General features: G+C 45.4%; 2 protein-coding genes across 13 annotated transcripts in view; one reads left to right on the top strand and one right to left on the bottom strand.

The window, feature by feature from the left end:
• Window positions 1–3,439, top strand: part of CLCN3 (chloride voltage-gated channel 3) — an 89,518-nt gene extending 86,079 nt beyond the window's left edge. For all 6 annotated transcript variants that reach the window (XM_001926134.8, XM_005670487.4, XM_084994794.1 and 3 more), the window contains one exon: window positions 898–3,439. In XM_001926134.8, the coding sequence (XP_001926169.5) occupies window positions 898–988 (91 nt within the window). In that variant the 3' untranslated portion in view covers window positions 989–3,439. The remainder of the gene's footprint in view (window positions 1–897) is intronic.
• HPF1 (histone PARylation factor 1) lies at window positions 2,104–26,722 on the bottom strand. 7 transcript variants are annotated; one of them, XM_021073228.2, is made up of 9 exons: window positions 26,668–26,722; window positions 24,184–24,409; window positions 23,537–23,696; window positions 21,600–21,789; window positions 20,266–20,364; window positions 13,974–14,124; window positions 9,756–9,843; window positions 7,231–7,403; window positions 6,300–6,543 (listed from the first exon to the last, which is right to left on the bottom strand). In XM_021073228.2, exons 2-9 carry the CDS (start codon window positions 24,190–24,192, stop codon window positions 6,412–6,414), a joined length of 1,002 nt encoding a protein of 333 aa, XP_020928887.1. In that variant the 5' UTR covers window positions 24,193–24,409; window positions 26,668–26,722; the 3' UTR covers window positions 6,300–6,411. The 7 variants fall into 7 exon arrangements, 5 of the variants coding, with proteins under 5 accessions (XP_020928885.1, XP_020928887.1, XP_020928886.1 ...); XM_021073226.2 differs by lacking the exon at window positions 24,184–24,409 and having other exon boundaries at window positions 2,104–6,543; XR_014826570.1 differs by lacking the exon at window positions 24,184–24,409 and having other exon boundaries at window positions 13,732–14,124.
• Between the last annotated feature and the right edge of the window lie 210 nt (window positions 26,723–26,932).

Below are 26,932 nucleotides of genomic sequence, written 5' to 3'. Positions count from 1 at the left end.
TGCCTGCTCCCGATTCTTCACCTCTCTCTCAATTAAGTGTTAATGCCTCAGACTTCATAAAAGCACTGTCTATTAACTTTTTTGACCAAAAGCAAAAGAGGAAAACTTTGATAACTGCACTAGAAACTAGGGTTGTCGTACAGATTTATTCATGGGGTTCTGAAGTTTGGGATTGAAAGTCTATATTGACCATTTTATGTGCATTCTATCTCCATTGCCTGTGCTTTCATGAAGATTCTGTGTACAGCTAGGCAATCCTTAAATTATTAGTTTTGGTTTTTAAAAAGATTAGACTCTCGAGGGGCCTTGGTCAAAGACATTTTGCTTCTCTCTTGGTGTGGTGGATCAGCCCCCTGCTCCCCTCTCTGCTCCCCCCTTATTTTTTTGGTGGGGGGGTGCTGCACCCACAGCACATAGAGGTTCCCAGGCTAGGGGTCTAATCGGAACTACAGCTGCCAGCCTACACCACAGCCACAGCCACACCAGATCCAAGCTGAGTCTGAGACCTACACTACAGCTCATAGCAACACCGGATCCTTTACCCAGTGAGCGAGGCCTGGGATCAAACCTGCGTCCTCATGGTTACTAGTCAGATTCGTTTCTGCTGAGCCATGACAGGAACTTCCTCTGCCTCTTTTAACCAGAGCCGCTCCACTGCTATCTTGGGTCTGGGTGGGGGAAGGACACTGCACTGTTAGTGACCACAATGCTCGCTCCGGCAGAGGATGGCTGCAGGGGGGTTGAATTACCTTTACCTACAAAGTGCTTTTTGCAAACACAGAATCAGGCTGCCCGCTTTGCTCTGCTCCTGTCAACAGAAAGGATTTAGCTGTGGACCTAGCTTCTCTTTTCTTTTCCTTTTAATTTTAACGGCAACCTTCTGTTGATCCTTTCTAGGCGCCTCCTTGGTATTATAACAAAAAAAGACATCCTCCGTCATATGGCCCAGACGGCAAACCAAGACCCCGCGTCAATAATGTTCAACTGAGCCCCGAGGCGGAGGAGGAGGAGGAGGAGGAGGAGGAGGCTGAGGAGGAGGCCTGCCTGCTGACCAGCACAGCTCCTTAACCCCGGGGGGTCACCGGCTCTCTTCTCCCTCAGGGAAAAGGAAATTTAAAAGCTGGGCTTTTGCAGTGTGGTTTGCAAAGAATGCTGGTGGAATGGAGGAGTTGTTGGGGAGGGAAAGGAGAGAGAGAATGAAACGAGGGAGGCAGCAGTCATCTCAGCCTGCGATGGATGCAGTGGCCTGGACGGGCCTGGCCTCGCCTCCAGCAGCGGACCTGCGCCGCCGCCGGGCCCTGTGTCCGGAGGATTCCTCTGCATCGAGCCATCTCTAAGACTGCAAGGTCTTGCCCTTTTTTTATCAAAACTGTTGTGTTTAACTCATGAATTGTATAGTTAAAGCATTACCTTTCTACATTCCAGATGAGCTTTTGTTCTCCCTCTCTTTATCCCTCTCTCCCCCTCTCCCTCGCTCGCTGTAACAAAGCCTCTTTAAGTTGTGCACCTTTGGAAGCAGGCCTTTCTCATATTGAGATGTGCTGTGGTTTGACTGAGGTTGCATCACAGGAGGGAGTGTTTCCTGTGCCCTGAGCCGTGTAGTTGTGGTGTCATGAGGTGCATGGAGCAGTCACATGCACCAGCGCAAGGTTGGGGATGGAAATCGCTCACCTGTGCACCGAGGTTCAGAATCAACTGAAATGTTTTGCCTTTTTTTTTTTTTTTTCTTTTTCCCGCTCTGACTTCATGGATAATGTGACCTGGTCTTATGCAAATTTTCTATTTCTAAAACTGCTATGATACACAAGTACTGTTGAGCGTAAGGAAACAGATGCTGCTGCTTTGACAGTAAAGAGAAGGAATACTCTGTTTAGCTGTACCTGGTTTGAACTGCATGTTTAAACACTGGAATTTTCTTTTTCTTGAAATTAGATCAGTCTTTTTTTTTTCTCCCTCAAGGTATTTTACTGCTGACACTGAAGAAGAAATGTAATTCATAACTTGCACTAAATGTATATTTCTTTCTTAAAAATTTACCATTCTTATTTATATTTTTATGGATTAAAATTTATAAAATACAGATCAGTTAATATCGCACTTAAATAATTTTACCTTTTTAATGTGATTTTTATAGACTAATTCAGACTAGAGATATGGAGCTAGGAATCAAGTTTACAGTAGGAGCAAGGATTTGAGCTGTGGGTGTGGTTTCTTGTCTGTGATCAGACGGTGCAGAAACGCCTCTGACCTTGCACTGTCGCCCCAGGGGGTCTTCTGACCTGTCCATTCTGACTCATTAACTGGAAAATGGAAACACTACACATCATTTTACAGATTAAAACCAAAAGTTGGTGTTAACCTTAAAAAGAAAAATCAAATGAAAACAATGGCGTTGCGGAGGTGGCAGCTAAAATGTTCTCTGAACTGGCCCTGTGTTCTTGGTCACACCCTGTGTCCTGGGATATTTGAATCCATAGTGCAGTTTTCTGCAGGGTGAGTTGAAAATGTCCTGGGATGAGTTTGGATTTTTTGGTTATGGAAATATCTGTCTTAATCATGGTCTTAATTAATTCACTATTATTGGCAAAGGCAGTTTACTTGAAAGAGTGGCCTAAAAATTCTGGATTATGCATTTTTGGAGGAGGAAAATTGCCTGCAGACAGACATTTTCTGAAACACAACTGGCAGTGAGCTGCTTTTACACCTTGGAAGTGCTTCTTCCCTTCCTAGTTGTTAATAATAATATATCTGTAAGATCTGGGAGGTCACAGATCTTTACCGTCTTGACGATTCATAAGATCATGAAGCCATATTAGAATGATGGTGGAAAGGGGGGGCGGAATCCTTGGCATTTGGCAACGCGTTCTGAGTGTTGCTCTGCCCACAGTTAGTATTTTGTGCCTGTTCCCTGGCGCCTGGAGGCAAGTCCTCACTGAGCGGGGGCTCCTAGGCTCTGCCCTTGACTCTCTCTTCAGGCCTTTTTGCGTCACCTGTCCTGCTGCAGAGGCTGGCATCCTGGGGGACATGGCTTCTCCCGGTGCATCTTCCTGCTGAGACGTGGGAGGCGGTGTGTTCTCTGAGCTCTTGCTGTCTCTGTCGCTCTTTCCACTTTTTCTCCTGCTGCGTCGAGGTGTGTCTGCTTTCCAGCCGCATGGGATGTGCAGGATGTGTGCGGCTGGCTGACCTAGTAGGGCCAGGAGCCGCGTTGGAGTCCCCTTCCTGAGGAGTGCGACGAGAACGGGCACAGGTGTCGGCATCTCCTGATTCAGCTTTGCTTTCCCTTCGTTCATGAAGAATGCTGAGTTCGTTAATCTGTGATGTTGCCTAGAGCTGTATTTATGTTTTTATTTATACTAGTGTAGTAAAGCTGCATATCATTACAGTAAAAGTGGTTACTGTGATGAGTCAATCAGAGAACCTATTAAAACCTGTATGACAACGTGTGGTTTGGCCTTTGATTCCCTCTGTTGTGGCAGAGGGCCCGACACCGTGTCGTGACAGCTGCTCTCACTCTGCTGTCACAAGAAAGAAAACATGAAGTGATTTGCATAATGTTTTTAAGAATTCCTGTGGAGGCGCTCTCTGTTGGCTCCATGGATTAAGGATCTGGTGTTGTCATGCAGAGGCTCAGGTCACTGCTGTAGCTTGGGTTTGATCCCTGGCCTGGGAACTTGCACATGCCCCTGGCGTGGCCAAAAAGGAAATTTTGCGTGGAGCTTTGCTCATAGAATTGCCTGGAAGGTGGTGGCAACGCTTGAACTATCAAGACTCCTGGTGTCCGTGGACCTTCTGTTGCCGCTTTCACTCACTGAGCATCGCATGTGCCCAGCTCTGGTGGGGACACACACACACAGGATGACAGCCTCCCCATTGGTGTGGAGCACACTTGCTGAAATGGCTCCCATGTGCAGTTAGCGCAAGACCCCAGCTGGTGGGGGACAGGAGCAGGGGTGGGGACTTGAGCGTATACCTAGAGATGTGGCTGACCCCGTTACCAGGTGTAGGGACACCTGGCAACAGAGATAGGCCTGCGGTTGCAGGGGCCATGTGACTGGAGGGTAACCAGTGTGAGGCTGGGGTAGGGACTGAGTGATTCTGAGTGAAACATGCAGGTCAAGCTGGTGAGGTGGGACAGTGTGGGTGTGCGGCTTTGGGAACAGCTGGGGTCAGGGTGTTGGGGACCTGAGGCAGTCGAGTGAAGTCAAGAGACTGGCCAGTGGGTGGTCAGGACCTTCGGATGTACAAACAGGACTTGCTGACGGTGGGGTGGGGGTGAGGCTTAAGTTGGGAGTGAAGGGAGCCCTGTCTGAGCTATGTAGTCAGTATTCCAGCCCCCGCGGCCACACATGACATTAGAAGAAGAGGCCAGGTTGCTCCCCCTTGGACTTAATTTGCGATGACAAGGAGAGGCTGGTCTGTCTCTGAGAGGAAACTGTGAGGTCAGGGTACTAGAGGGCCACCTGCTCAGACACTGGGCCTTACGGGCACTGTGACAGGAACAGTTTGGACAGATGGCCTCCAGCCCGGAAGATCTGAGCTGCTGCAGGGCTGTGTGTCCTTGGGACGGTTGCCACTTTTTTCCTTGGCGCACCATTCTGCATTGCATTTGAGAGATTCTATAGAAAAAAACACACTTTCTTCAGCTCCAGGTGTGAGCTTAGCTAAATTTGAGGTGGGTCAGGATTTTGTTAAACTCTGGGTCAAAGTGCTTTACTCATGAAAAGGCCCAGACACAAGATGAGCAGGAAAGCAGGTGGCATTTGGAAGCCATAGTAGCTATTGAATGGGAGAGAAAAGTACCTCTAATCCAGGTTCCAAAGGCCTGTGGCCTCCAGTGTAGAAGGCGAGAGAGGAAGGTGTGTGGGTTGTAAGGGGCTTGCTTCTCAATCACTGACCAGTGCTGTCCTGGGAAGGGCTGCTCTCCCGCAGTTGCTGGGCTTTGAGACTGGGCTACTAGGAAGATGCTCACAACCATGTTCCTACACCAGAGCTGCCAGTCCGGGCTCTGATGCCACTCAGCTTTGTGTAGGAATGGATGAAAACCTGAACTCTTTGGTCTCCTTTTATTCCTTGATAGGAAATCCCATTGAAATCCTTATCATTGATCACAAGATGGCAAACTAAAAAAAGAACACATTTGAGGCTGTTGACTCAACAAATAGCAAAGTTAAAGGAATCTAGAATTTCTAGCTAAGCCAGTTGTTTTAATGAAAGATAACTTGAATAAATGTGTTAACTATTTCTAAATACTGCCACTTTGGGGGGGGGGGGTCTTCTTAGGGCCACACCCACAGAATATGGAAATTCTCAGGCTGGGGGTCAAATTGGAGCTGCAGCTGCTGGCCTACGCAACAGCCACAGCAATGCCGGATCTGAGCCGCGTCTGCATCCTACACCACAGCTCTCAGCAATGCTGGATCCCTGACCCCCTGAGCAAGGGCAGCGATCAAACCAACATCCTCATGGCTTCTAGTTGGCTTTGTTTCCACTGTGCCACCATGGGAACTCCAGTGTAGATACTTGGTATGTAACAAAGCCATATACATTCAGGACCTTGTGTAACTGAGAGGGACCTACTCCTGATGTCATGTCCTTATGATGCTCACAGTCTGAGCAGGAGTTAAGACATGGACCCATATTGAAAATCCTGACCAAGTGTGTCCTCACCTTTCGTCATAAAGGTAAGTACCTCCCACCTGCTTTAAGGAGGCAGGTCAGGTCAGTCTTCCACAAAATGGGGTAAACTAGGTGACCTGAGGGCTTTTCGACCTCCAGCCTCCCTCCTATGAGGGAAACACTGCTAATGGGCTTTTTGGCCCCGTCCACAGTTTGCACTGCACAGTTGGCTCTGAGCTTTAAGGTGCAGGATTTTTTTTTGTCAGGTTTAGGAAGGATCTGCATCTGGTAAAACACAGCTACCCACAGAACTGGAAATCCAATGGAAAACTAAAGTCCAAACCTGTGGTAGGTTGGTTATACACCCGACTGACACACACCAGGCTACACTGAGTGCCGAGTATGGGCAGAGCCAGCAGAGTGCCACCTCCAGGGAGGGGCCCAGGCTCGTGCTCTGAGCACACCCCTGCCTTCTGATCACTGTCTCGGAAAGAAATTCCTTGTCTCCCTTATGAATCATGCATCAGGGCTCCGGGCGGAGAAGACAGGGGGCTCGTCCTCAGGCATCCGTGATGACTCCTGTGACACTGTAGAGGACAGCAGTGGTTGTGGTCCGCATGGCACTAAGGTGGCACCACACAGGGTCCAATTGTGTGTGAGAGAAAGCAAGCCGGGCCAGGGGAGCTTTGTAAGAGGTTTTAGTAAGTGTTTCCGTCAGTTTATTTTCAGTATCCCTTAAAAAAACAAGTTCCACACGAATGCTTCCAGTCCTGGGCACCAGAGAGGTGCCCTCGCTTACACTGCAAGCTGGTCCACATCCTCTCTCCTCCTGTCTGCCAGGTGACCCTCGATAATTTCTGCAAAGAGATTCCTCTTCAGCAGATTATATGCAAGAGGTAAAAGCTGGCCAGCAACTTTATGAAAATACTGAAAAAGAGAAGATTAGGCAGAGAATATTCTGAAAAAGCCCCAGTTTAACAAAGTGTAGCTCTCTCTGCCACTTTGCCCCTCCCAGTGGGGAGTCTGGAGGCGGCCCCACCCTGGAGCCTGTGGGCTAATGGCTTCCCTGTTCTGGGACGGTCACTCAGAGACCTCTTCCCTTCTCTTCAGTGTATCCCCACCAGTTATGACTTTCATCATTTTCATCATCATTTTTGTTTAGCTGATGCTGTAAGCCCCCCAAATGCGAGTCACACTCACTCATGCCCTTTGCCCGCCAGGTCCCCCTGCCACATAAGCCTGAGGTTCGTCGTGGGACCCAGACTCCTGCTATTGTGGAAACACTGAGGGAAGCGCAGCACGTCTACTGCAAACCTGTGTGTAAACCTTTCCTAATGTTCTTAGATGCTGTTTGGTTCTGATGACGGTCACTTTTCTCTGAAGCTGGCTCACGCTTTCCGGCAGGTCAACCTCTATCCTGAGGGGTCAGTGACCCTTTCTGGCTGTTAACCATTTTGATTATTTCTACTGATAACCCTCTATGAGGAAGGCAGGCCCCAAAGAGGCTCCCCCAACAGTGGCATTAGCCTGACCCCTAACTTAGTGGCAATGCAAAGGCTCAGGACACACGACCTGAGTGAAGCATAGGGGTGGGGGTGGGGGGGTCTCACTCACGTGGGAACCGTGACAGAAAAGGTCCGTCCCCAGCTCAAGCCCCATCCCGTAATCGCACTCATCGTTAGCAAACTGCACGTAAGTCATCATCTCCTGAATGGGCGCGAAAGCTTTCAGTCTCTCATCGTCACCAGGGGCCTCAGCGATGGTCTTACAGATTCTCCGGAGGTTGGCTGCAAGGAAGCACGGGATGACCTGTAACCTAGCTTCTTCCTCCTGCCCTTGTCCCAATGCCCTGGAGGCCTCCTTGGGGGGCACTGTCATTTACTATGGCAATTTTAGCGTTTCTGTACTTAAGATTCAAGCTTAAACATGGCTTAAACAAAAAATATGTCTTGTATTAGCCAAGAGTGACAGTCTGGACGGGTCCTCATGAGTCAACCAAGTTCCCCAGGGATGTTCCCTGGGCTAGCCTGGGTCCGAGGACCGTGGCCAAACCCAGCCCACCTCTGTTTTTACTGCCCTCAAGCTAAGAATGTTTTCCCATTTTTAAATGGTTGAGAAAAACAAAAGCAATATGGGACCCAGAGTACATGGAGGCCCACCCCAGGCTCATCCATACTCGGAGCTGCATTTAAAACAAATTGCAGAGAGACAATAAAGCTTGCTCTTTTTGCCCTGTCTTACCTTACTTAAAATAAAGATAATAAAGATACAAGAAATCACTGTAGAATTAAACCTTTAGCAGCACTTCTACCAAAGTGGGGGCAAGTACAGCCACAGCAAAGTAATTTGAGGTAAGAACAGAAAGAAAATCACTGACATTTATCTAAATAAAAACAAGTACTTGTACGTTTCAGTGTATTCTCACTATTTTTGGATGAGATAAGAAGGAAGGTACTGGATGGGATCTAATCTGACTTCCTGTTTGACAAACTGGCATCAAGGGTGATGTGGAGTGGCTGTTACAGAGCCATCAATCACATGTATAAACTGCTCAGTCAATGGCAGCTTACTGGCCAGACCAAAAGGTTATGTATACAGAGCTTCAGGGTTGGGGTTGGGGGAGACCAGAGAGGGACTTGCTGAGCACTGTGACTCATCAGACTCCCAGTCACTTTCACCTCCTGGCAAATAGCACAGGCAAGAGTGTATACTGGATCCTTAACTGTATCTTGTTACCACTTCTTATTCAAAAATAATTCAACTACGGAGAGCTCTAGCGTCTAGAATGTTAGAAAAAGGGAGAAGTAGATAAAAATGACCTTGGATGTAAAACTTAGAACTGCAGCAGAAGGGGGAAAGGGCTTTACTCCCAGGTACCACATTTATGCCCAGTTTTACAGCCCTGACGGCCCAGAGGCCGTGGTCCCTGTGACAACATGCTCCTCTCCCATATGAGGCGAGGACGCTGCTCCTCACAGCTGTGGGGGACGAGTGCAGAAGGGTGGAGGGGACTGGGGACCAGCAGACCCCGCCCCGCTTTACCCCAGACTGTGTGCTCCACGCCTCTGGCCTCGGAGGACATGGCACACAGATCAGCTGGTCCAACACCTGCAATGCGGGCTGCACGTGAAACCTTTTTCTAGTGTCCATATTAAAGAAACATGGAATTACTTTTAGGCTATCAAACCCAACATATCCAAAACAGTATCATTTCCACATATAATAAATATGACTGGCTGCTGTTTTTACATTTAAACAAATTAAGAATCAAGCTTGGCTGCTGGAAAAGTCCCACATGGCTCTGTGGCCACCACACTGTCCAGCTGAGTCCTCTGCACAGCAGGGCTGCAGCCAGGGCTGCTAGTTCTGTCCTAAAACTCAGAGGGTGCACCATTCACATGCTGGACAGCACCACCTGGGTCTCCCTGAAAGGAGTCTGATTTTGGTTTCCCTCTAATTTTTATCCCCTTGGAACAGGATAACAAGAAATACCACCTGGGAGTTGAGAGCATGAAGGGGTCAGAGCCTGGCTGGGGTTGGGGGGGTGTTAAGAAGCCATTTCATCATTTTTTCAGCAGCAATAATTAGATGCTGTGTATGTACACTCCACCTTAGAGTGTTTATGCTTACACATCAGGTAATTCAGGATCTTCAGCTTCTAAAAGCTAAAGAGACTTACATACAGATGAAAAGTTTTCACAACTGATTAGACAAATGCACACTATTTCAGTAATTACTATATTGTGATTGGACTATACTGTCAAAGGTTCTGAACAGTTCAGAAAAAGGCACCTAGACAATTAGGTTAACATTCTCTAAACGTGTAAAATACTCTATTTTGAACACTATTAGACAAGCACTGTGCTAAGGACTTTCGACACTCATTCACACCCCTAAACACCCCTAGGAATGGTATTCCCCATTCCTAACATCTTACATGGTTCAATAGGGTTAAATAATCTGTGATGGCTACATAGCTGCAAACCCAGTTTAAGTTCTGCCTCACTGCCCCAGGATCTGACTGTGTCATCACTAATGTACGTTACCATCCCCAAAGGCACATGTTTTCACCTACTGCTCAACCTAAGGGAACCTTCCCCCACATTCTCTCTCTCACACATACACACAAAGTACATTACCATCTGTTTCTGGGAGCTCTCTGTATCCAACATCATTTTTATCTACTGGAACAACCAAGCCTGCGCCATGAAAGGTCTTTGTCACAACCTACATAAAAGAAAAAGAACAAAAATTTAATCGTGGCAAATAGAAAAAAACAAGAAAACCCCTCCCCAAACCAAACACACAAACCCCCAAGACTTACGTCAAAATAAAACCATTCAGTGCCCTTTCAGTAAATTTGGATCCCAAGGCAAGTTTAATCTTTTCTAAAATCAGCTAGAAGTCAAGCACATGACAGCATGTGATCTCGGGGGAGGATGCCTGAGCCCCCCATTCCAGGAGGTGCAGGCTCCATTCCAGTCACGGCCAAGGAGGGCCCTTCTAGGCAGAAAGCCTGAGGAACTGGGCCAGAAGGAGATGGAATCGATGTTGTCAGCAGGAAAACCTAGAAGACAGAACTCCTCTCTGTGTTCTGAAATTCAGGCCCTGTTTTTTCCTGGAAGATTCAGGCTTGTCAGCAAACTTCCCAAAAGTAGGGAGGTTGTGGTTTTGTGGTGCCCTTTATGGAGGCAAATAACATGCAGGGAGCTTTTGTGAACTTAATTTTCAAAGGCAAACAGGCCCAGCCACAACTCCCAACATAACCTGGCCAGTCTGCTTTTTCTCTTACACTAGTGGATTATTCTCCATCTTTCCTTAACAGACCACCTGCCTCCAGCGTCTCAGTGAGGCCCAGCGATGTTCCAAGAGCAGGACAGTGTTAAAGCTTCGAACCCTGGTCCCTGGACCCACTCCCTTACCCTCTCCCGTCCTCTACCATCTCTTATAAGTTCCCAAACAAGAGCTCACCACGTGGGGAAATCAAAAAAAAAAAAAAGTCACTGTTAAGTTGTATCTCACTCCTGATAGCCAAATCACTTGCAGCTAGACTTCAGAATTAAGCGTAAAAATAAACCACAAAACAAGAAAAGGCAAATATTTTTTAAAATTTTGGGTTGAAGAACAAAGACTTACAGAACGGAATGCATTAAAAAAAAGTAAAAAGGACAAAATTAAGACACATTAACTGATGAGAAACATCTGCAGTATATATACCTAAGAAAATTAATAAAGATTAATATCTTTATAAAGCAAGTTTACAAATAATGGAAAAGACTAATACCCAAATTAAAACACAAGTAATTCTAACCTGAAAGAAAAATGGGCAAAGTTCCCATAGTTTACAGAAGAAATGCAAATGGCCAGCAGATAAATGAAAACTACTTTATGTCTGTTATATTCAGAGAAATGCTGATGGAATCAATGCTGATTCACTCCATCAGGATGGAAAAGAGGCAAGGGACAGGCAGGGCCGGCCCTGGCAAGGACACGTGGAAAGGGATGTGCAGTCTCTGCAGGTGCATGTGCCGACTAGGCTAACTCTGGGAAGTTCTGCAAACAAATACAGACACTTTTAACTTTTTAAAAATACTTTTATAAACTTAAAAAAAAAACACATTTTTGACTTGGTAATACTAAGTCTAGGAAATTCTTCTAAGGAAATAACTGAGTAAGAGTTCAAATATAGGGATTAAAGGTTATTTATGGCAGGCAGTCTGTACCTGTGAAGCATTTTAAGCAGCCTAAACTTCAAACATAAGCACAGCATTCTGCAGGTCCTCAAGATTATGAGGTAGACCTTCAGTTTAGCAATATGAAGTGATAATTATAAAAGAGTATTGATAATGAAAAAAAGAAAACAGCGATATAGTTACTAACTTCTCCCTGACACCCAGCAGAAACCATGGTATGTATGTATTTTCACTGACGATTACTGGTACTCATTGTCCATAAAGAGGTATTAATTACTAGTAAAGCATCAGAATCCTCATCTTATTACGAGGAGTAAGATTACCAATTAGGGTGGGTGAAGGTCATCAGAACCAGAAGTAGATAGAATGATGGACCCTCATTTTACAGCAACATTAAATCAATGTTCATTTAAAAAGAGAAATTTAAGTACAAAGCAAGGTAAAGTGGCACAGAGCCAATGAGCAAGACAGGGTGGGAAGGATGCTAAATAGGATGTCTGTGAACCGAGGCCTCAGATCTGTCCTGACTCAGACATAGAACAAAGCCTCTGCAAAGCTATGCTGCTTGCCCGTTGGCTGCCACGGTGCTGAGAGGGACAGCCAGAACTGAGCCCTGATTCTTGGCGTACCAGAGCACTCCATGCACTGGAATCCGTGTGTTCACACGTGAGGACGGTCACCAACTTACATACTACTGGAACTGAAGTTTTTTTCAGGACTAGAAAAATATTAAATGAAGAGCTCATGATAACAGTAGTAAAAGAAGAAACTTAGAAAAGGATCTGGAAGCATAATCACCAACCTGTTGTCTTTGTGAAGATAAAAATCACTTATTTATGCTTTCACCAGTTTTTTTTTTTTGGGGGGGTGTGTCTTTTAGGGCCGCACCTGCAGCATATGTAAGTTTCCAGGCCAGGAGTCAAGTCGAAACTGTAGCTGCTGGTGTACATCACAGCCACAGCAATGCCCAGATCTAAGCCGTGTCTGCGACCTCTGTGCTGTGAGCACAGCCCACAGCAATGCTGGATTCTTAACCCACTGAGCAGGACAGGCATCAAACCCACCTCTTCACGGATACTGGTTGGGCTTGTTACTGATGAAGCACAACGGGAACTCCCTTTACCAGCTATTTTTGTAAAAAGAACAAATACTTAAACCTTGGTGGGGGGAGAGGACCAAGACAAACACTCCTATGAAATGCAAACCCCAATCATATCTAATTTATAGTTATGGAGAAGAACAAAATCTCATTTGCAATAAACTATAGTTGATGGTAGAAAAATAAGGGTCTGGTGAAAGAATGTGCTGGCAGTTGTTCTGTTCACAGAAGGTTTATCTTAAGACAAAGGAGGACACATCACAACAGGGTGAGAAATGGGCCCCTCCTTTCATTCTACAAGGTGGGAGAGGCTCCCTGTGAAATCTAGAAAGGGAAAGGGGGATATGAAGTCTTAGAGTAACTTAAAAATGTTCTATTCCAATGAGTTTTGTTCAAATGTACAATTTTAAAGACTACTTCTGGTCTCTGGAATTCTCTAGAATTCTATTTTTTTTTTTTTTTTTTTGTCTTTTTGCTATTTCTTGGGCCGCTCCCATGGCTTATGGAGGTTCCCAGGCTAGGGGTCTAATCAGAGCTGCAGCCACCAGCCTACGCCAGAGCCACAGCAACGCTGGATCCAAGCCGCGTCTGCAACCTACACCACAGCTCACGGCAACGCCGGATCGTTAACCCACTGAGCAAGGGCAGGGACCGAACCCGCAACCTCATGGTTCCTATTCGGATTCGTTAACCACTGCGCGACAAAGGGAACTCCTAGAATTCTAAAATAAGAATTGGTAATACTGCAATTTAGTGACTAAAATGTATCAGAACATTACCCCTGCAGCTCAGTCAAGATCAGAAAAGGAATTGTAACTAAGCTAAAGTACTCAGTCACTAGTTCTAATTCCTTCAGGATTAACTAGAACTTCGTTTGGCCTGGAACATCCAATGGATGATGCTCGGTATCCCTCCTCCCCAGGGTCAAGGACGAGCTCCTGGAGAATTCTCATGTGCCCCAAAGCAGAATTTTCCTAAGCTTCTTATTTGCCTACTCTTACAATTTTAAGTGAAAAGCCCAAAAGGTGCAAAACCCAGAAGTATTTGCTGTTTACAAAACTCCACTCCTGGTGCAGATATTAGAGGAGACCCAAAAGGAAACGATGCAGTAACAGCAGACTCCTCAGACAGCACCTCCGGGAGAAATCTGCATGCCTCAGTCCCACAAGGTGCTAATGGAGGGCGCTCTAAGGCAGACCTCTACTTCTCCACCCCAGAACACCCTGCGCGAAGTCAAGAGACCTTAGCCATAAATTAGCCATAAAAAAAGAAACCTAAGTCACCAAGACGTGCAAAGCTTTTCCTCCTCTATGAAATGAGTACCTGGTAAACCAAGATTCAGGAGTGTGCAGGACTGGCCTGGGTTCCACAAGCCCAGTCAAGGTGCCACGTCACATGACCCAGCCCTGCTGACGACCTGCAGGCCTCCCAGTCCAGGTGCCTACAGCCCCCGGGGGCCCCGTAGGCAGGTCCAGCTCTCCTTAGGACAGGGCAGGAGGGGAGAAGAGAAGGTGCAGCTGGGAAAGAACCCAGAGAGGAAAACAGAGACCAACAGACTGTCGTACTTTCTTATCTCTCTGTTTCATCTTTGCAGTTCTCTGCTCCAGCGAGAACCCCAGTTCTCTGGCTGCTTCTGTGAGTTTCTCATCTATGTTTTTCAAGAGACTAATTTTCTTTTTATCTGTTACTTCTTTCAGTTTTTTCATCAAAAATAATCTGAAAAAGAAGTAAAACCCATCATTAGTATGCAGGCACACAGATCTTGGGAAGGAAAAGGGAGCCGAGTTAGAGCCATCCAACTCCATGCAAGGAAAAGACTGAAGAATCGCCACCCACAGCCTCTCAGGTCCCTAACAGTCTTCGAACAAGAGAAACACAGTATTAATAAAGAGCCACCAGTCACATAAAGAGCAAACAAGATGTGTGTGTATTACCTCTGTAATATCTACAATAAAGATGGGAGATTATTTAAAACGCTGAGGTGAAGCTAAGTTTATGTTGCATTGCTTGATGGTAAGACAAAGTGTACTGCTTTGTAGTCTGATATAACAGAAGAGTATGGAGATACCAAAAAGCATTTTCAATTTTTAAAGACCTAGAAGACAATTTAAAGGAGAAGATTTTTTTAAAATGTGACCTTCAAATCTATGTTAAGATAAATTTTTTTTTTTTTTTTTTTTTGTCTTTTTGCTATTTCTTGGGCCGCTCCTGCGGCATATGGAGGTTCCCAGGCTAGGGGTCGAATCAGAGCTGTAGCCACCGGCCTACACCAGAGCCACAGCAACGCGGGATCCGAGCCGCGTCTGCAGCCTGCACCACAGCTCACGGCAACGCCGGATCGTTAACCCACTGAGCAAGGGCAGGGACCGAACCCGCAACCTCATGGTTCCTAGTCGGATTCGTTAACCACTGCGCCACGACGGGAACTCCAAGATAAATTTTTAAAATATAAAAGGAGGACTTCCCGTCGTGGCGCAGTGGTTAACGAATCCGACTGGGAACCATGAGGTTGCGGGTTCGGTCCCTGCCCTTGCTCAGTGGGTTAACGATCCGGCGTTGCCGTGAGCTGTGGTGTAGGTTGCAGACGCGGCTCGGATCCTGCGTTGCTGTGGCTCTGGTGTAGGCCAGGGGCTACAGCTCCAATTCGACCCCTAGCCTGGGAACCTCCATATGCCACGGGAGTGGCCCAAGAAATAGCAAAAAAATAAAATAAAATAAAAAAAGGAAAGCAAAACTACTTTACAAGGTGATACACAGCCACAGTCACAGCCATGGCAAAGCCAGATCCTTATCACATGGAGCCACAATGGGAACTCCTCCAAAACAATCTTAAAGGTATGTGAATAGTTAATATATTAATGCCAGTTACAGAAATAATAAAGACTTTTGCCAGCAGAGCAGAAGGTCAAGAGTAAAATGTAGAGCTGAAAACAGTGCCCAGCTGGTCACAAGTCAGGCCCCTTCCCACACCACTAACAGGCTCCTGGGAGGAAGATCTCTCCCTCCCACTATAAGGCACGAGAGTCTGCTTTGGGCTGGATGCTGTGGACACTACTGTTATCCCCATTTTATGGAGTGGGAAACTGAAGCACAGAGGACAGCATTAGTGTGCATGGATTAAAGTGCCATTAAAGCCAAGACCACCAAAATCACTGTCCTCTGATTACAACAGTCAGGCTGAACCTCAACTGTGACCTGAGCACCTGTGCATCAAGAGGCTCCTTCACACAGCAAACTGATGATGCCAGGCCTCCTGGGCCCTGCGGCTCATGGCTTTTCGGCATACTGACCACCATCCTCATCTGGGGCCGTGCTGCTCCTTGTCCACACACCTCCCCCTCCTCCAGGAAGCTCCCCGCCCCACTGGAGGCCTGAGAACTGGCCTCCACATTATAGGACTATCTTGGTCCCAGTGCACTAAGCTCTTGTCGCTCAGCTTCAAAGTTCCCCTCCACCACTCTGCTCTGCGGCGCTTCAATTAAGCTGCAGTGTGTACACAGAGATGACCAGAACTTCCTCTGCTCTGTTACATTTAGTCTAGTAGGAGAGTGCAGCCTGGCATGACTCCTGCTGCAATGGTCACTTGGGAAACATCAGTTCACTAAGTTATGCAGATCATCTAAAGACTTAAACTCTTCATTGTATCCGATTTGGTCCATTATATCACAGTATGAAAATGCCACATTCATTCATATTACCACCAATCTCACTGGAAAAGTCTGGATGAAGATGCTGTCAAGCTCACTTTCCCCAACTATACTTTTTGCTTTGGAAATCTTAAATTTTACCACCAGCAAGAAATACAGTCAATTGTTTTCATTGGTCCATTTGAGAAGACATCTATCAAATACTCATGTCAGAATAACCAGTGTTCAAGAGACACACTATTCAGTAAGTGGAAGAAAGGTGAGCTCACCACTCGGTCTCCTGAGACCTCTTCCTCGGGATAAAGCTTAATACAAGTGTGCACAAGGGCCCCCATGTGTTTCCTGTGTCATTACATCTAACGTTATGAAGATGTGTGACTAAGCGCCAGGGATCTGACACCTTTGCTACTCCATCCAGACCTTCTTACAGACACCTGCCTCCTGTCATGCTGTCAACCTGGTCCCACTCCTGGGCCTGTGGAGGTGCCAGCTAGATTTACCCATCACCACCCTTGTGCCATTAGTGTGACATCCTACCATCACCAAGAGTTTGTACCTCACAGGGAGTGGCCAGGCAGCCCTGGGGCCAGCACCCCCGTCTGATAATCTGTTTAGTTAAGGGGTTCCAGCCTGACTACACATCAGAACCTCCTGGGTTCCCATTTAAAGGTTTGGAGTTCCCCATGTGGTTCAGCAGAAACAAATCCGACTAGTAACCATGAGGACAAGGGTTCAATTCCTGGTCTCACTCACTGGGTTAAGGATCCGGCATAACTGCGGCTGTGGTGTAGGCGGGCAGCTATAGCTCCAGTTCAACCCACTAGCCTGGGAACTTCCATATGTCCTGGGTACAGCACTTTAAAAAAAAAAAAAGGAACTTTACTTTGAGCTCATGTTTGAAAAATCACTGCCTACAGCAATACACCCGCCTAACCCCATACAGTGAAAGAGGGGGCAGAGAGCATGGGGGCAGCAGGCAAGACAAATGCTGACTACTAACTGTGTGCCTGCTCCATGACCTGATGCCCTGCTCCACTCACTCGTTCACCAAGTGCTCAATGCTTTAAACAGCTTTTGGGCACTGTACCAAGTAAGTGTTCACTCGAGGTTCAACAAAATGAATGATCATTCATTTAAAATGTTCATTTGAAGTGAATTTTTTTTTTTTTTTTGTCTTTTTGCTATTTCTTGGGCCGCTCCCGCGGCATATGGAGGTTCCCAGGCTAGGGGTCTAATCAGAGCTGTAGCCACAGGCCTACTCCAGAGCCACAGCAACGCGGGATCCGAGCCGCGTCTGCAACCTACACCACAGCTCACGGCAACGCCGGATCGTTAACCCACTGAGCAAGGGCAGGGACCGAACCCGCAACCTCATGGTTCCTAGTCGGATTCGTTAACCACTGCGCCACGACGGGAACTCCTGAAGTGAATTTTTAAAACTTATAAATTAAAATTACCTAGAAGTACAATTCTGGGCTATACTTGGACACACCTGGAAAATGTATTTTTTTAAATTAAAAAGCCATTTATTTTACAACATATGAAAGTTCCTGGGCCAGTGGCTGAATCCGAGCTGAAGCTGAGACCTACGCCATAGCTGGGGCAATGCCAGATCCTTCTAACTCAGTGAGCCAGGCAAGGGATTGAACCCATGCCTCTGCAGTGACCCGAGCCACGGCAATCGGATTCTTAACCTACTATGCCATAACAGGAACTCTTGGGAAGCATATTTTTAAAAAACATTCCTGAGTCCTACTCTAGATGTGCTGAAGTGGAGCTGAGGTGAAGCACTTTTAACCAGGAGCCCAGGAGGTTTCCATGTGCAGTCAGGCTTGAAACTATCACTTGAACAGCAGTAGTCCAAGAGTGGTCTGTGGACCCCAGGGCCCCCCAAGACTCTTAGGAGGCCTGTGAGGTCCACACTACTGCTACAGTGATTTTGGAGAAAAGAAATGACAGAGAAAAAAAAAAAAAAATCAATCCTAATTTTGTTGTCCAAAGCTAAGTAATCTGCCTCAGTTTCTCTCTTTATGCACTAGAGGATAAGAAAATGGAATCATTACACGCTATTCTGTTATTTGACCTCTTCACATAACATCAAACACCTTTCCAAATCAACAAATCAATATCCTGGTCAATAGCCAGATCACTCTATGGACATTCTCTATTTACCTAATTTTCTCTATTGCTGGATATGCATGTTTTTTCTAATTTTTCATTTTTATAAATAATCTGTAACATATACAGATATTTGTGTACTCATTTCTTCAGATAAACAGAAATGGAAATTGCTGAATTTAGGGTATAGCACAGTACCTGGCAATGTTAATTATTTGTCAAGAAATCTTTGGGAAAAATACTTAACCTTATTCCAACTGCTCTCTATAAATGTTTTACTAATTAGCACTTCTGTCAGAAAGGTTTCTGATCATCACTAAAAAGGCCTATGAAAACAAAAGCCTAACCATCAGTGGGTACTATCGTTCTTTAATCCTGCTGGCTGATTTTGCCTTTAAAAAATTTTTATTACAATTGATTTACAACGTTTTGCCAATTTCTGCTGTACAGCAAAGTGACAGAGTCATACATGATTTTTTGCCTTTCTTTGGCTACTATTAAATCTTACACAATTTCCCTGGGGATAAAAGTAATTTGTTTAAAACAAATGGTCTGCCTTAAAAGACCTTACTCAGGCTGAAATAGAAATAAATTGTTCTGATTATTTAAGGAAAGTCTCAAAAAATTATACTATGTATGATACTTGAAAAGTATTATAACCTTTCCACCTCTATGTTTGAGATAAATTATTGGAGAATGTAAACATCTTTTTCTGTGAAATAACATTAGGAACTCAAATACTCACTTGCTGGTCTTCATCTAACTTATAAATTTATCACCAGTGTACTTTTATTTTCTTTTTCCTTTTCTGTGTTCTCCAGTAAGCTATAAAAAACACCAGAACCATCTTGGATTATTTTAGATAACAGCCGTATCTTTTTAGTAAGACCAACAGGACTAGTGAAAACTGAGTTGTTTTTTGCATGTCAAGTATTTGTGGAGTGAATGCATGATTTACAGAGCACATACCACAGGGAAGGTGCTGTGCAGGAGACAGACAAGCAGATGAATTACCATTTCCAATAAAGGTGGCACAGATTTAAATTCAACAATGAATGTGAAGAGTGTAAAGAACTATCAATTACAAACAGCAAGCAACACTTGATATCATCATCTCAGAGGCGTCAGAAGAGAAAAAAAGCCTTCTGTGGACATTTCCACGCCCTTCTGATACAGTGGTATGTACAACAGTTCAAGAGGTGTGCTGACAGAATTCTGCTATGGCAAATTTGTGCTCTAAAACTGCTCAAATTGTGCTTGAGAAACTGCAGCTTACTACTTAGGGAATGAAAGTCTTTTTGAAAAAGTAGGGTATTATAAGAGGTCACACAAAACATGATCTACTTATATTTAAATGACTACGATGCTTTCCTCATTTTGTTCCACTGGTCAACTGCACAGCTGTTGCCAATGGCTTTGAATCACGTCTATGGCCCTGGCTCCCTCAGCTGGGATCCAAGCCCCACCAGAGCTGCCACAGCGCCCACTCAATGCTTCAGCTCGGGCTCCAGGCGAGACTGAATTCTTTTAAGCACCAGGGAGAGTAGAGGCCATGCTCCAGTCTCGCCAGTGAGCAGAGGCATCTGACTGGCCTTTAGAAGTGGCTGTGGTGGTCTCAGTGCCCAGTCCCCAACCTCCCAGGGGTTGAGGGGCAGAAGGTGGGAACCCCATTTCTCCCACACAGGTCCTGGAGCCCCAGCTCCCTGACGGAAGCAGAGACAAACCCATCGGGGAGCCAGCCCCACTGCAAGCTCACCAGCCCTCCCGGGTACATGATGACACCTGCTTCACTGCACCAAGTCCTTCTGTTTGAGCCATATAGAGTGTTTAAGATAACTAAAAAACCTTTTCATTTTGGCATTGGGCAGATGGGGGTCAAGATTAAGCAGTATTTTCATTAGGAGAATTAGTTTCATAAAAGGTGTATTGTTTGGTGTAAAGTTGAACTGTGGATAAGTGTCTGCACAAGTCATGGAAATGATCTCTAGACAGCTCCAAGTTTTTGGTTACCCCAGTTCTCCTTAGAGATAGACTTATACAAGAACTGTAAACAACTATCACAAATAGGAGGGGGATTAAAATATTTTCTTACTTGACTGCAGCAAATACGTTATCACCATTTGGAACAATTACACAATTTTTCTTTGCTTCATTTGTACCAACAAACACAGGAAGTTCATCAGGAGAATCCCTGTTTAAGCAAAAGATATTAAAAATTTAGCTGCCCATACTTTTCATTATCAGAAAAGTAGAATTTTATCTCTATAAACAATTTATATCTGCATGTTTCAAAAAACTGCCAATGAATGTGCCAGGGATAAGTTCTTAGTTTCTTACAAATATCACCCTTCCTTGCAAAAAAAGGAGTTCCCTTGTGGTGCAAAAGGTTAAGGATTCAGTATTGTCACTGCTGTGGCATGGAGTCAGTCTCTGACCCAGTAACTTCTACATGCTGAGGGTGCAGCAAAAACAAAAAAAAACAAAAAACAAAAACTATGACAAATCTTATTTACAGAACAAAACTCCAAATTAAGATCCTTAGTACCTAGTTACTTCTATACCTAAATACAAAGAAAGGGGGAATAAAGTCTATCAAAAAAAGAAGGTGTAATTATACATGATCATATTTACCCTTGGTCTACAGTCTGTGGAAAAGAATAAAGAAGGTGGAAAATGAAGAAAGAGGACAGAAAGGATTATAAAACCCTGGCAGTGAAAGGATCCAACTCATGTATCTATTAATCAAATGGTTTACCACTGAGGAAACCAATACAGAGATACCAAGTGACTCAGACAAGGTAACGGTTAAGCCAGAAGCAGATCCATGCACCCCCACTCCCAGCCCTGCATGTGCCCACAGCACCCTGACACCCCCAGGCACATTTGCCCAAGTCCTGATCCCCTCATCTCTGTCAAGACCGCACCTCCACAAGTGGATAAGGAACCCCCCACCACTTCTATTTCTAACATCTTAAGCATCTTGCATTTATCCTAATATTCCTATTAGGTAGGTATAATTAGAGGAAGAGAGGAAACAGAGTCACAAAGTCACAGGAACTAAGGACTGGCACAGGATCACCCAGGTAATGAATAGCAAGACCAGTCTGACTCCAAAGCACATCCTAGTTCTAGGATGCCTGGAAGCACGTGGCTAACTTAAGTCACACCAACTGCTCTGAATCATCTTCCTTGAGCTAAAAAAGCTCATCTGAACCTGAAAAGAAAAGAATATTTACAACCACAGAGGAAAAGCTGGTGAGGTTAGGCCTAATGAGTTCACCCATCCCCAGGTAGGTTAGCAGGTTAGAGAGGCAGGCAGCCCATGTACCCACCCCAGGGGAAAGCGTGCCTTCACCTTGAATGAAGCCGGCGAGCATCTACTTGCAGCGTTAGAGGCACAGCAGCTGTACTTTAGAGACCCTTTACCTGAAATAGCCCATGTGGAATTGGGTTTTACTGTCTCCGATGATAATGGTCTGGAACTCTGGAGGATCATAGTAGAATCGCCAGTGAAGGTTACAATTCAGGCTAGCTGACCTTTTCTTCATTTTATGTTTCCCGGCAAGGATATCATAAGGACCCACTAATCGAAGTCCAAGGCTTAGAGAAAGTGAATCTATAAATTAAGTAAGTTTATTTAGACAGTAGCTTTCAGGAGGCAGCTAAGAAATCATGACTTTCATTTGGAAAATACTTGTAAGCAACTAACTGTCTTAAAAAGGAGTTTCTAAAGTAAAAACTTTAGTTACATGTGAAAATGTTGTAAATACTTAATGGAAAAGAAACCAGAGCAATGAAGAAGTGGCATTTACATGTAGGATTTCCTCTTAACTCTACCACTGATTACATTTCAAACATTCCTGCTGTTTCTCATTTTGGCCAAAACAAGGCTATTTTGCGTTCCTGTGGGTATATCAGAGCTGCAAAGGCTCACCTCGTCTCCTTACTATGTTGCTGTCGGTCTCCAACATCCAGATGAAGGGAGAAGCACATCATTTCACCCCCTTCCTCTCCCTCAGCTGCTTATCAATTTTGACAACCTGGGGGCTCACCCCAGCCCCAGACGAGTCCCTTCACCACTCAAAAGTCTGGCTGTTCAATACAACCAGAGTCACAAGGTCTGTTCACCTGGACACTTGCACAACATCAGGCAGGCCCTATGCTCTCTGAGAGGGAGGTGAGCACTGCAGGCAGGCAGGTGAGCATGGAGAGAGGAAGAAAATTCTTGGGAGAGGTAACCATGTGAAAATAGGCCTGGAGACGTTCTATTTGGAGGGGAAATAATTCAGCTCAGCTGGAGCTTAGGCTAGCATATGCTAATTTTTACAGTAACAAAAAACCTAAAACCACCCATCTCACTAGCCATAAATTACTAAGTTGACAGCCTGGTATATGGTAGTAACACATTTCCCTCCCCCTCCCCCCAAAAGAGGTATTTTAAAGGGAGACCATGCTGTTCTGCAGTCTGATTTGTGGTTCTCCATCCTGTCCTAAAATCTAAATATTTTCCGATAGTATGAAATGTTCCTTTACTATGTCTATTCTACTGTTAATAGGCATTTATTGTTTCTTATCTTCTTCTAAACAACGCTTCAGTGAGCATCTTTGCTAATACATGTTTGTACACATCCACGAATACCTTTAGAAAACTTTTGCTGCACAGGTGAAGCATTTTGATACACTTCCAAAATTCAGTTACCCACCAATACACACTTCTGTCCATAGTACCTGGGGGTGATTCTCCCACCTCAGCTAAAAATTTATACAGTATGAAAGGGTAACAGCGAAAAGTATCTGTTAAACATTATTAGCTTTTTGTCTATCTTTTCAGAGATAATACAGGCACATAGGAAGTATACAGGGGGGTGTGGGTGTGTGTGTGTCCAACTTAAAAATACCAATGGTAGCATATGCTATACACTTTATTCACTTAAAACATTCCAGGAATGATCCTTTGTCATTTCCTCAAAGTCTGCCTCATTCTTTTAAAACTATAAATGTCCACTGAACAGATGTGTAAACAATGAGCATTTAAGCCATTTTCTATTTTTTTGTTCGAATGTCATTAAACATATTTTTGGTCACCTAATCCATAAGTTCCTAGAAGCAGCACTAAGTCCTACAAACTCCTGCAACACAGTAAATTATGTACCCATTTTCCTTCAAATTGTCATGGAAGCATGTTGTGATATACCTTTACTAGTTTAACAGGTGACAGTGACATTATTACAGCATTATTTTATATTTCTCTTATTCAAAACATGTTTGGAAAAGTTCCTTTTCCATGAGCTGTTTAGCCCCTTGGTCCAGTCTGCTGTCTTTTCCATTGGCAGAAGCAGGAGAAACATTCTGGAACAACTCACCAGCTGGCTTTTCAGGATCGAGTTCTTCACAGAACTTCCAGAAGTGATAGAAATCTTCTGGCAGAGAAAGCCTGTAATGACTTTCTACTTCTTTTCGAAGATCGGTGGGGATGTCAGCCTCACAGGACTTACTCTTCTTCACATCCACTGGCTTTTCACACTGAAAATTGGCACACAAAACTCTGTTTCTCCAAAAGTAATTGCAGTAACTTTGCTTAACAACATTGCTCATTTTTGTTCACCTGCATCTGTGAGAGACATGCTTTTTCTCTAAAACTCTATAAATGGTATGACTGAGTAAAATCTGGGGATTGTTTGGAGTAAGGAAAAAAAAGCAAAGAACACTTTATAACATATAGGTGTCAAGAGGTACACACAGCAAGTCTTTAAACACACTTCTCCAAGAGAATGGAAACACAGAAAACAAAACCCCAGAAAGTATAAAAGAAAAAGTAAAGAGCAGAAAAAGAAGAAAGAAAAGGCAGGTCTTGCCTTATTCTGGTAAGCAGGATATCATTATGTCTTTCCTTTAAACAGACTCACACCAGAAACAAATTGTCAGAAATAACTGGAAACAAGGGGACTGACTAGCTAAACAATTATTTCAGAAAAGGTTGTTTTATGCCAGAACTAGGTTACAGACTCACCTCCAACATCTCTGTAATCTAGGTTCATTCTATAAGCATGTGCGGCTTTATAATGCCTATAAAGCCTCGCATACTTATAGATCAATTTCCACAGAGATAAAAATGCCTGGCTGGAGGTTACTTGTCGTCAGTCCTGGAAGCAGCAGTATTCCTTCTGGGGACCTGGGCTCTGTCCCTCCTGTCCTTCCCTCCCTTCTCTATCAGTGCTGGTTAACCTGGTCCCGAACTTCCAAATGCAGCCATTAAAAAAAAAAAAAGTAGAAAATGGACAAATGAATACCTAGTGACAGAGGAATGGTACAGGCCTTTCAACCAATGTAACACTATGCTAAGTGAAAAGCATTAATAATACTGAATGAAGGAAAAAAGTCCCTGAAGATTATATGCAGCATGATAGTTTTTTTATGAAGTTCAAAAAGTATTTTTCAGGCAAATACTCACAGGTGATAAAGCTAGAAAAAGACAAGGGAAAACATACAGTTCGGGGTGGTAGCTACACTAAGCAGGGGTTCCAGGAAGAAGGCAAGGAGAAATGACAGGTGAGGAACATGAAGATTCAGCCTCTTAGGTTCCTGGCTGGGCTTGTTCACAGGTGTGGTTTTCTATTAAACAAACACGGTAAAGAGGACCATGACCACCAATATATTTATTAAGCCAAAGACTATAATGCATCTGTCTGAGGTCATAAAAAAAATGAAATTGAGGAGTTCCCATCAGGGCGCGGCGGAAACGAATCCAACTAGGAACCATGAGGTTGTGGGTTCAATCCCTGGCCTCGCTCAGTGGCTTAAGGATCCAGCATTGCCGTGAGCTGTGGTGTAGGTTGCAGACACGGCTCAGATCTGGCATTGCTGTGGCTCTGGCATAGGCTGGCAGCTGTAGCTCCAATCAGACCCCTAGCCTGGGAACCTCTATATGCTGTGGGTGCAGCGCTGAAAAGACAAAAGACTTAAAAAAAAAAAAAAAGAAAGAAAGAAAAGAAATTGAACAAAAACGCCATTGGAATATGGATCCAAAAAGTGATGGGGATACATAATAGTAAAAACAATGACTAACAATAATAATTACTTGTTACGCACTTATTATGGTGCCAGGCCACTGTTCTAAACTCTTTCTATGGCTTAACTCATTTAATCCTCAGAACTACCTCATGAGCTTGATACTGTTACCCACAATCTACAGAAGCAAAAACTGAGGTTAACTTCCCCTAGGTCCGTAACTAGAAAGTGGAAGAATAGAGAGTTAAGCCCAGGTGGGTTGGCTCCCCAGCAGATTCAGCCACTTCATGCTACCTCTCCAGTTCCAAACACAGAACAGGAGGAACTTATCAAGTCCTGATCCATCCTCCCTTCCGTTTTTCTAATTGTCTTTGGTTAGACTTTCAAAGACTGGCTCAAACTTAAGATGTTGAAAAGAAAAGCCTTAATCTACTTTGCTGAAAGACAGTTTTGCTTGATGGTTAGGCTGCTAGGGTTGATTCCTGACTCTTCCCATTTCCACCTCTGTCACCTTGGGCAAGTTACTGAACTTCTCTGTGCCTTTTCTAATCTAGAAAGAAAAGGAATATGTAGTACCTATATCACAGGGTTGTTACAGGCATAAATCATTTGCAAAAATACACAGAACAGTCCTAGCACGTAATACATATCTAAATGCTGGCTATTACTGTTAGCTACAGTATCTTATAGACTTATCTTTATTTCTGATGCTTTATTTCTAACACTAACACTCTGTCAAAGCAGTTCACCACCTCTTAAACGGAGCTAAGTATATTTCAGCTCTGCCTTACCTCACACACTAGTTCAGCATCTCCAAATCCCCAATAACTACAGTTCAGGACGGCTGTCCCCTATCCTTTACCCTGGGTTCCTAAAAAGCGGGGCCAGGGAAGAGAAGCCAGAAGAGAATCCACCAAACGGCTGGTGGACAGCACTCCCGCACCTGCTCATCCCGTCCAGCTGACAAAGTGGCCAGAAGATGTTTTGCAAACTTTTACTTCTTCTCCGCCCGCCTGTCCTCCCTGCACTTGCAGGGGTGACAGAAGGGGTGTGGGTGCGGGGAAACCTGAGCGGACGCCCCAACATCGTCAGAGTCTCCCCGTCCCCAACCCACTCCCTCCAGGCCGAGCTGGCGCCGCATCCCTGCCTTCGAGATCGGCTCCTTACTCCCGGGCGACCTCGGCTCCTTCTACACGCGGCGAGGCGGCCGGACTGCAGGGCTCAAGGGCAGGGGGCTGAGTCAATCTGCCCTGGGGACCCTGACAATGCCAACCCAACCCCCAGGGAGGCCCTCGGGCGGTAACCCGCCTAAAGAGGAAGGTTCAGGGCCTTGTCAACTCGGCCCCCGAGATGTGTGAACCCGCCCCCGGAGGACGCAGAGAGGCAAGACGCCGCTCTCTGCTCCGACCTCGGCGCCTGGTGACCCTCCAGGCCGGGGATAAACGCACCACCCTTGGACCGAGGCCGCCCAGCCTCCGCGCCGTACCTGCGAGCCCTCCCCGCCAGGCCTTCGCTTCCTGCCGCTGCCCACCATTCTGTCCGCCGGGCTGGCGGAAGCCTTCCGTTCAGAGCCCGCGCACCACCCACTACTTCCGGTTCAAGGGCCACCCACCGCCTCCGGGCGCGGCAGTGCGCGCTAATATAAGGAAGGCCCCGCCCCCGCCCCGCCCCCGTGCCCGAGCGGCATCCGAGGCTCCGCCCACCCCTCTTGCCCAGCAGCTGCGCTCTCCGTCTGCGCGTGCGCATCCCGC

The sequence above is a fragment of the Sus scrofa genome, chromosome 14 (genome assembly GCF_054392235.1).
Source record: "Sus scrofa isolate SSC_HxYL_T2T_F1_AM1 chromosome 14, Sscrofa_HxYL_maternal_Yorkshire_Landrace_v2.0, whole genome shotgun sequence".
In the NCBI taxonomy this organism is placed as follows: Eukaryota; Metazoa; Chordata; class Mammalia; order Artiodactyla; family Suidae; genus Sus; species Sus scrofa.
The sequence above is the reverse complement of the archived record's forward strand: the minus strand, read 5'-3'. Positions and strand labels throughout refer to the sequence as shown.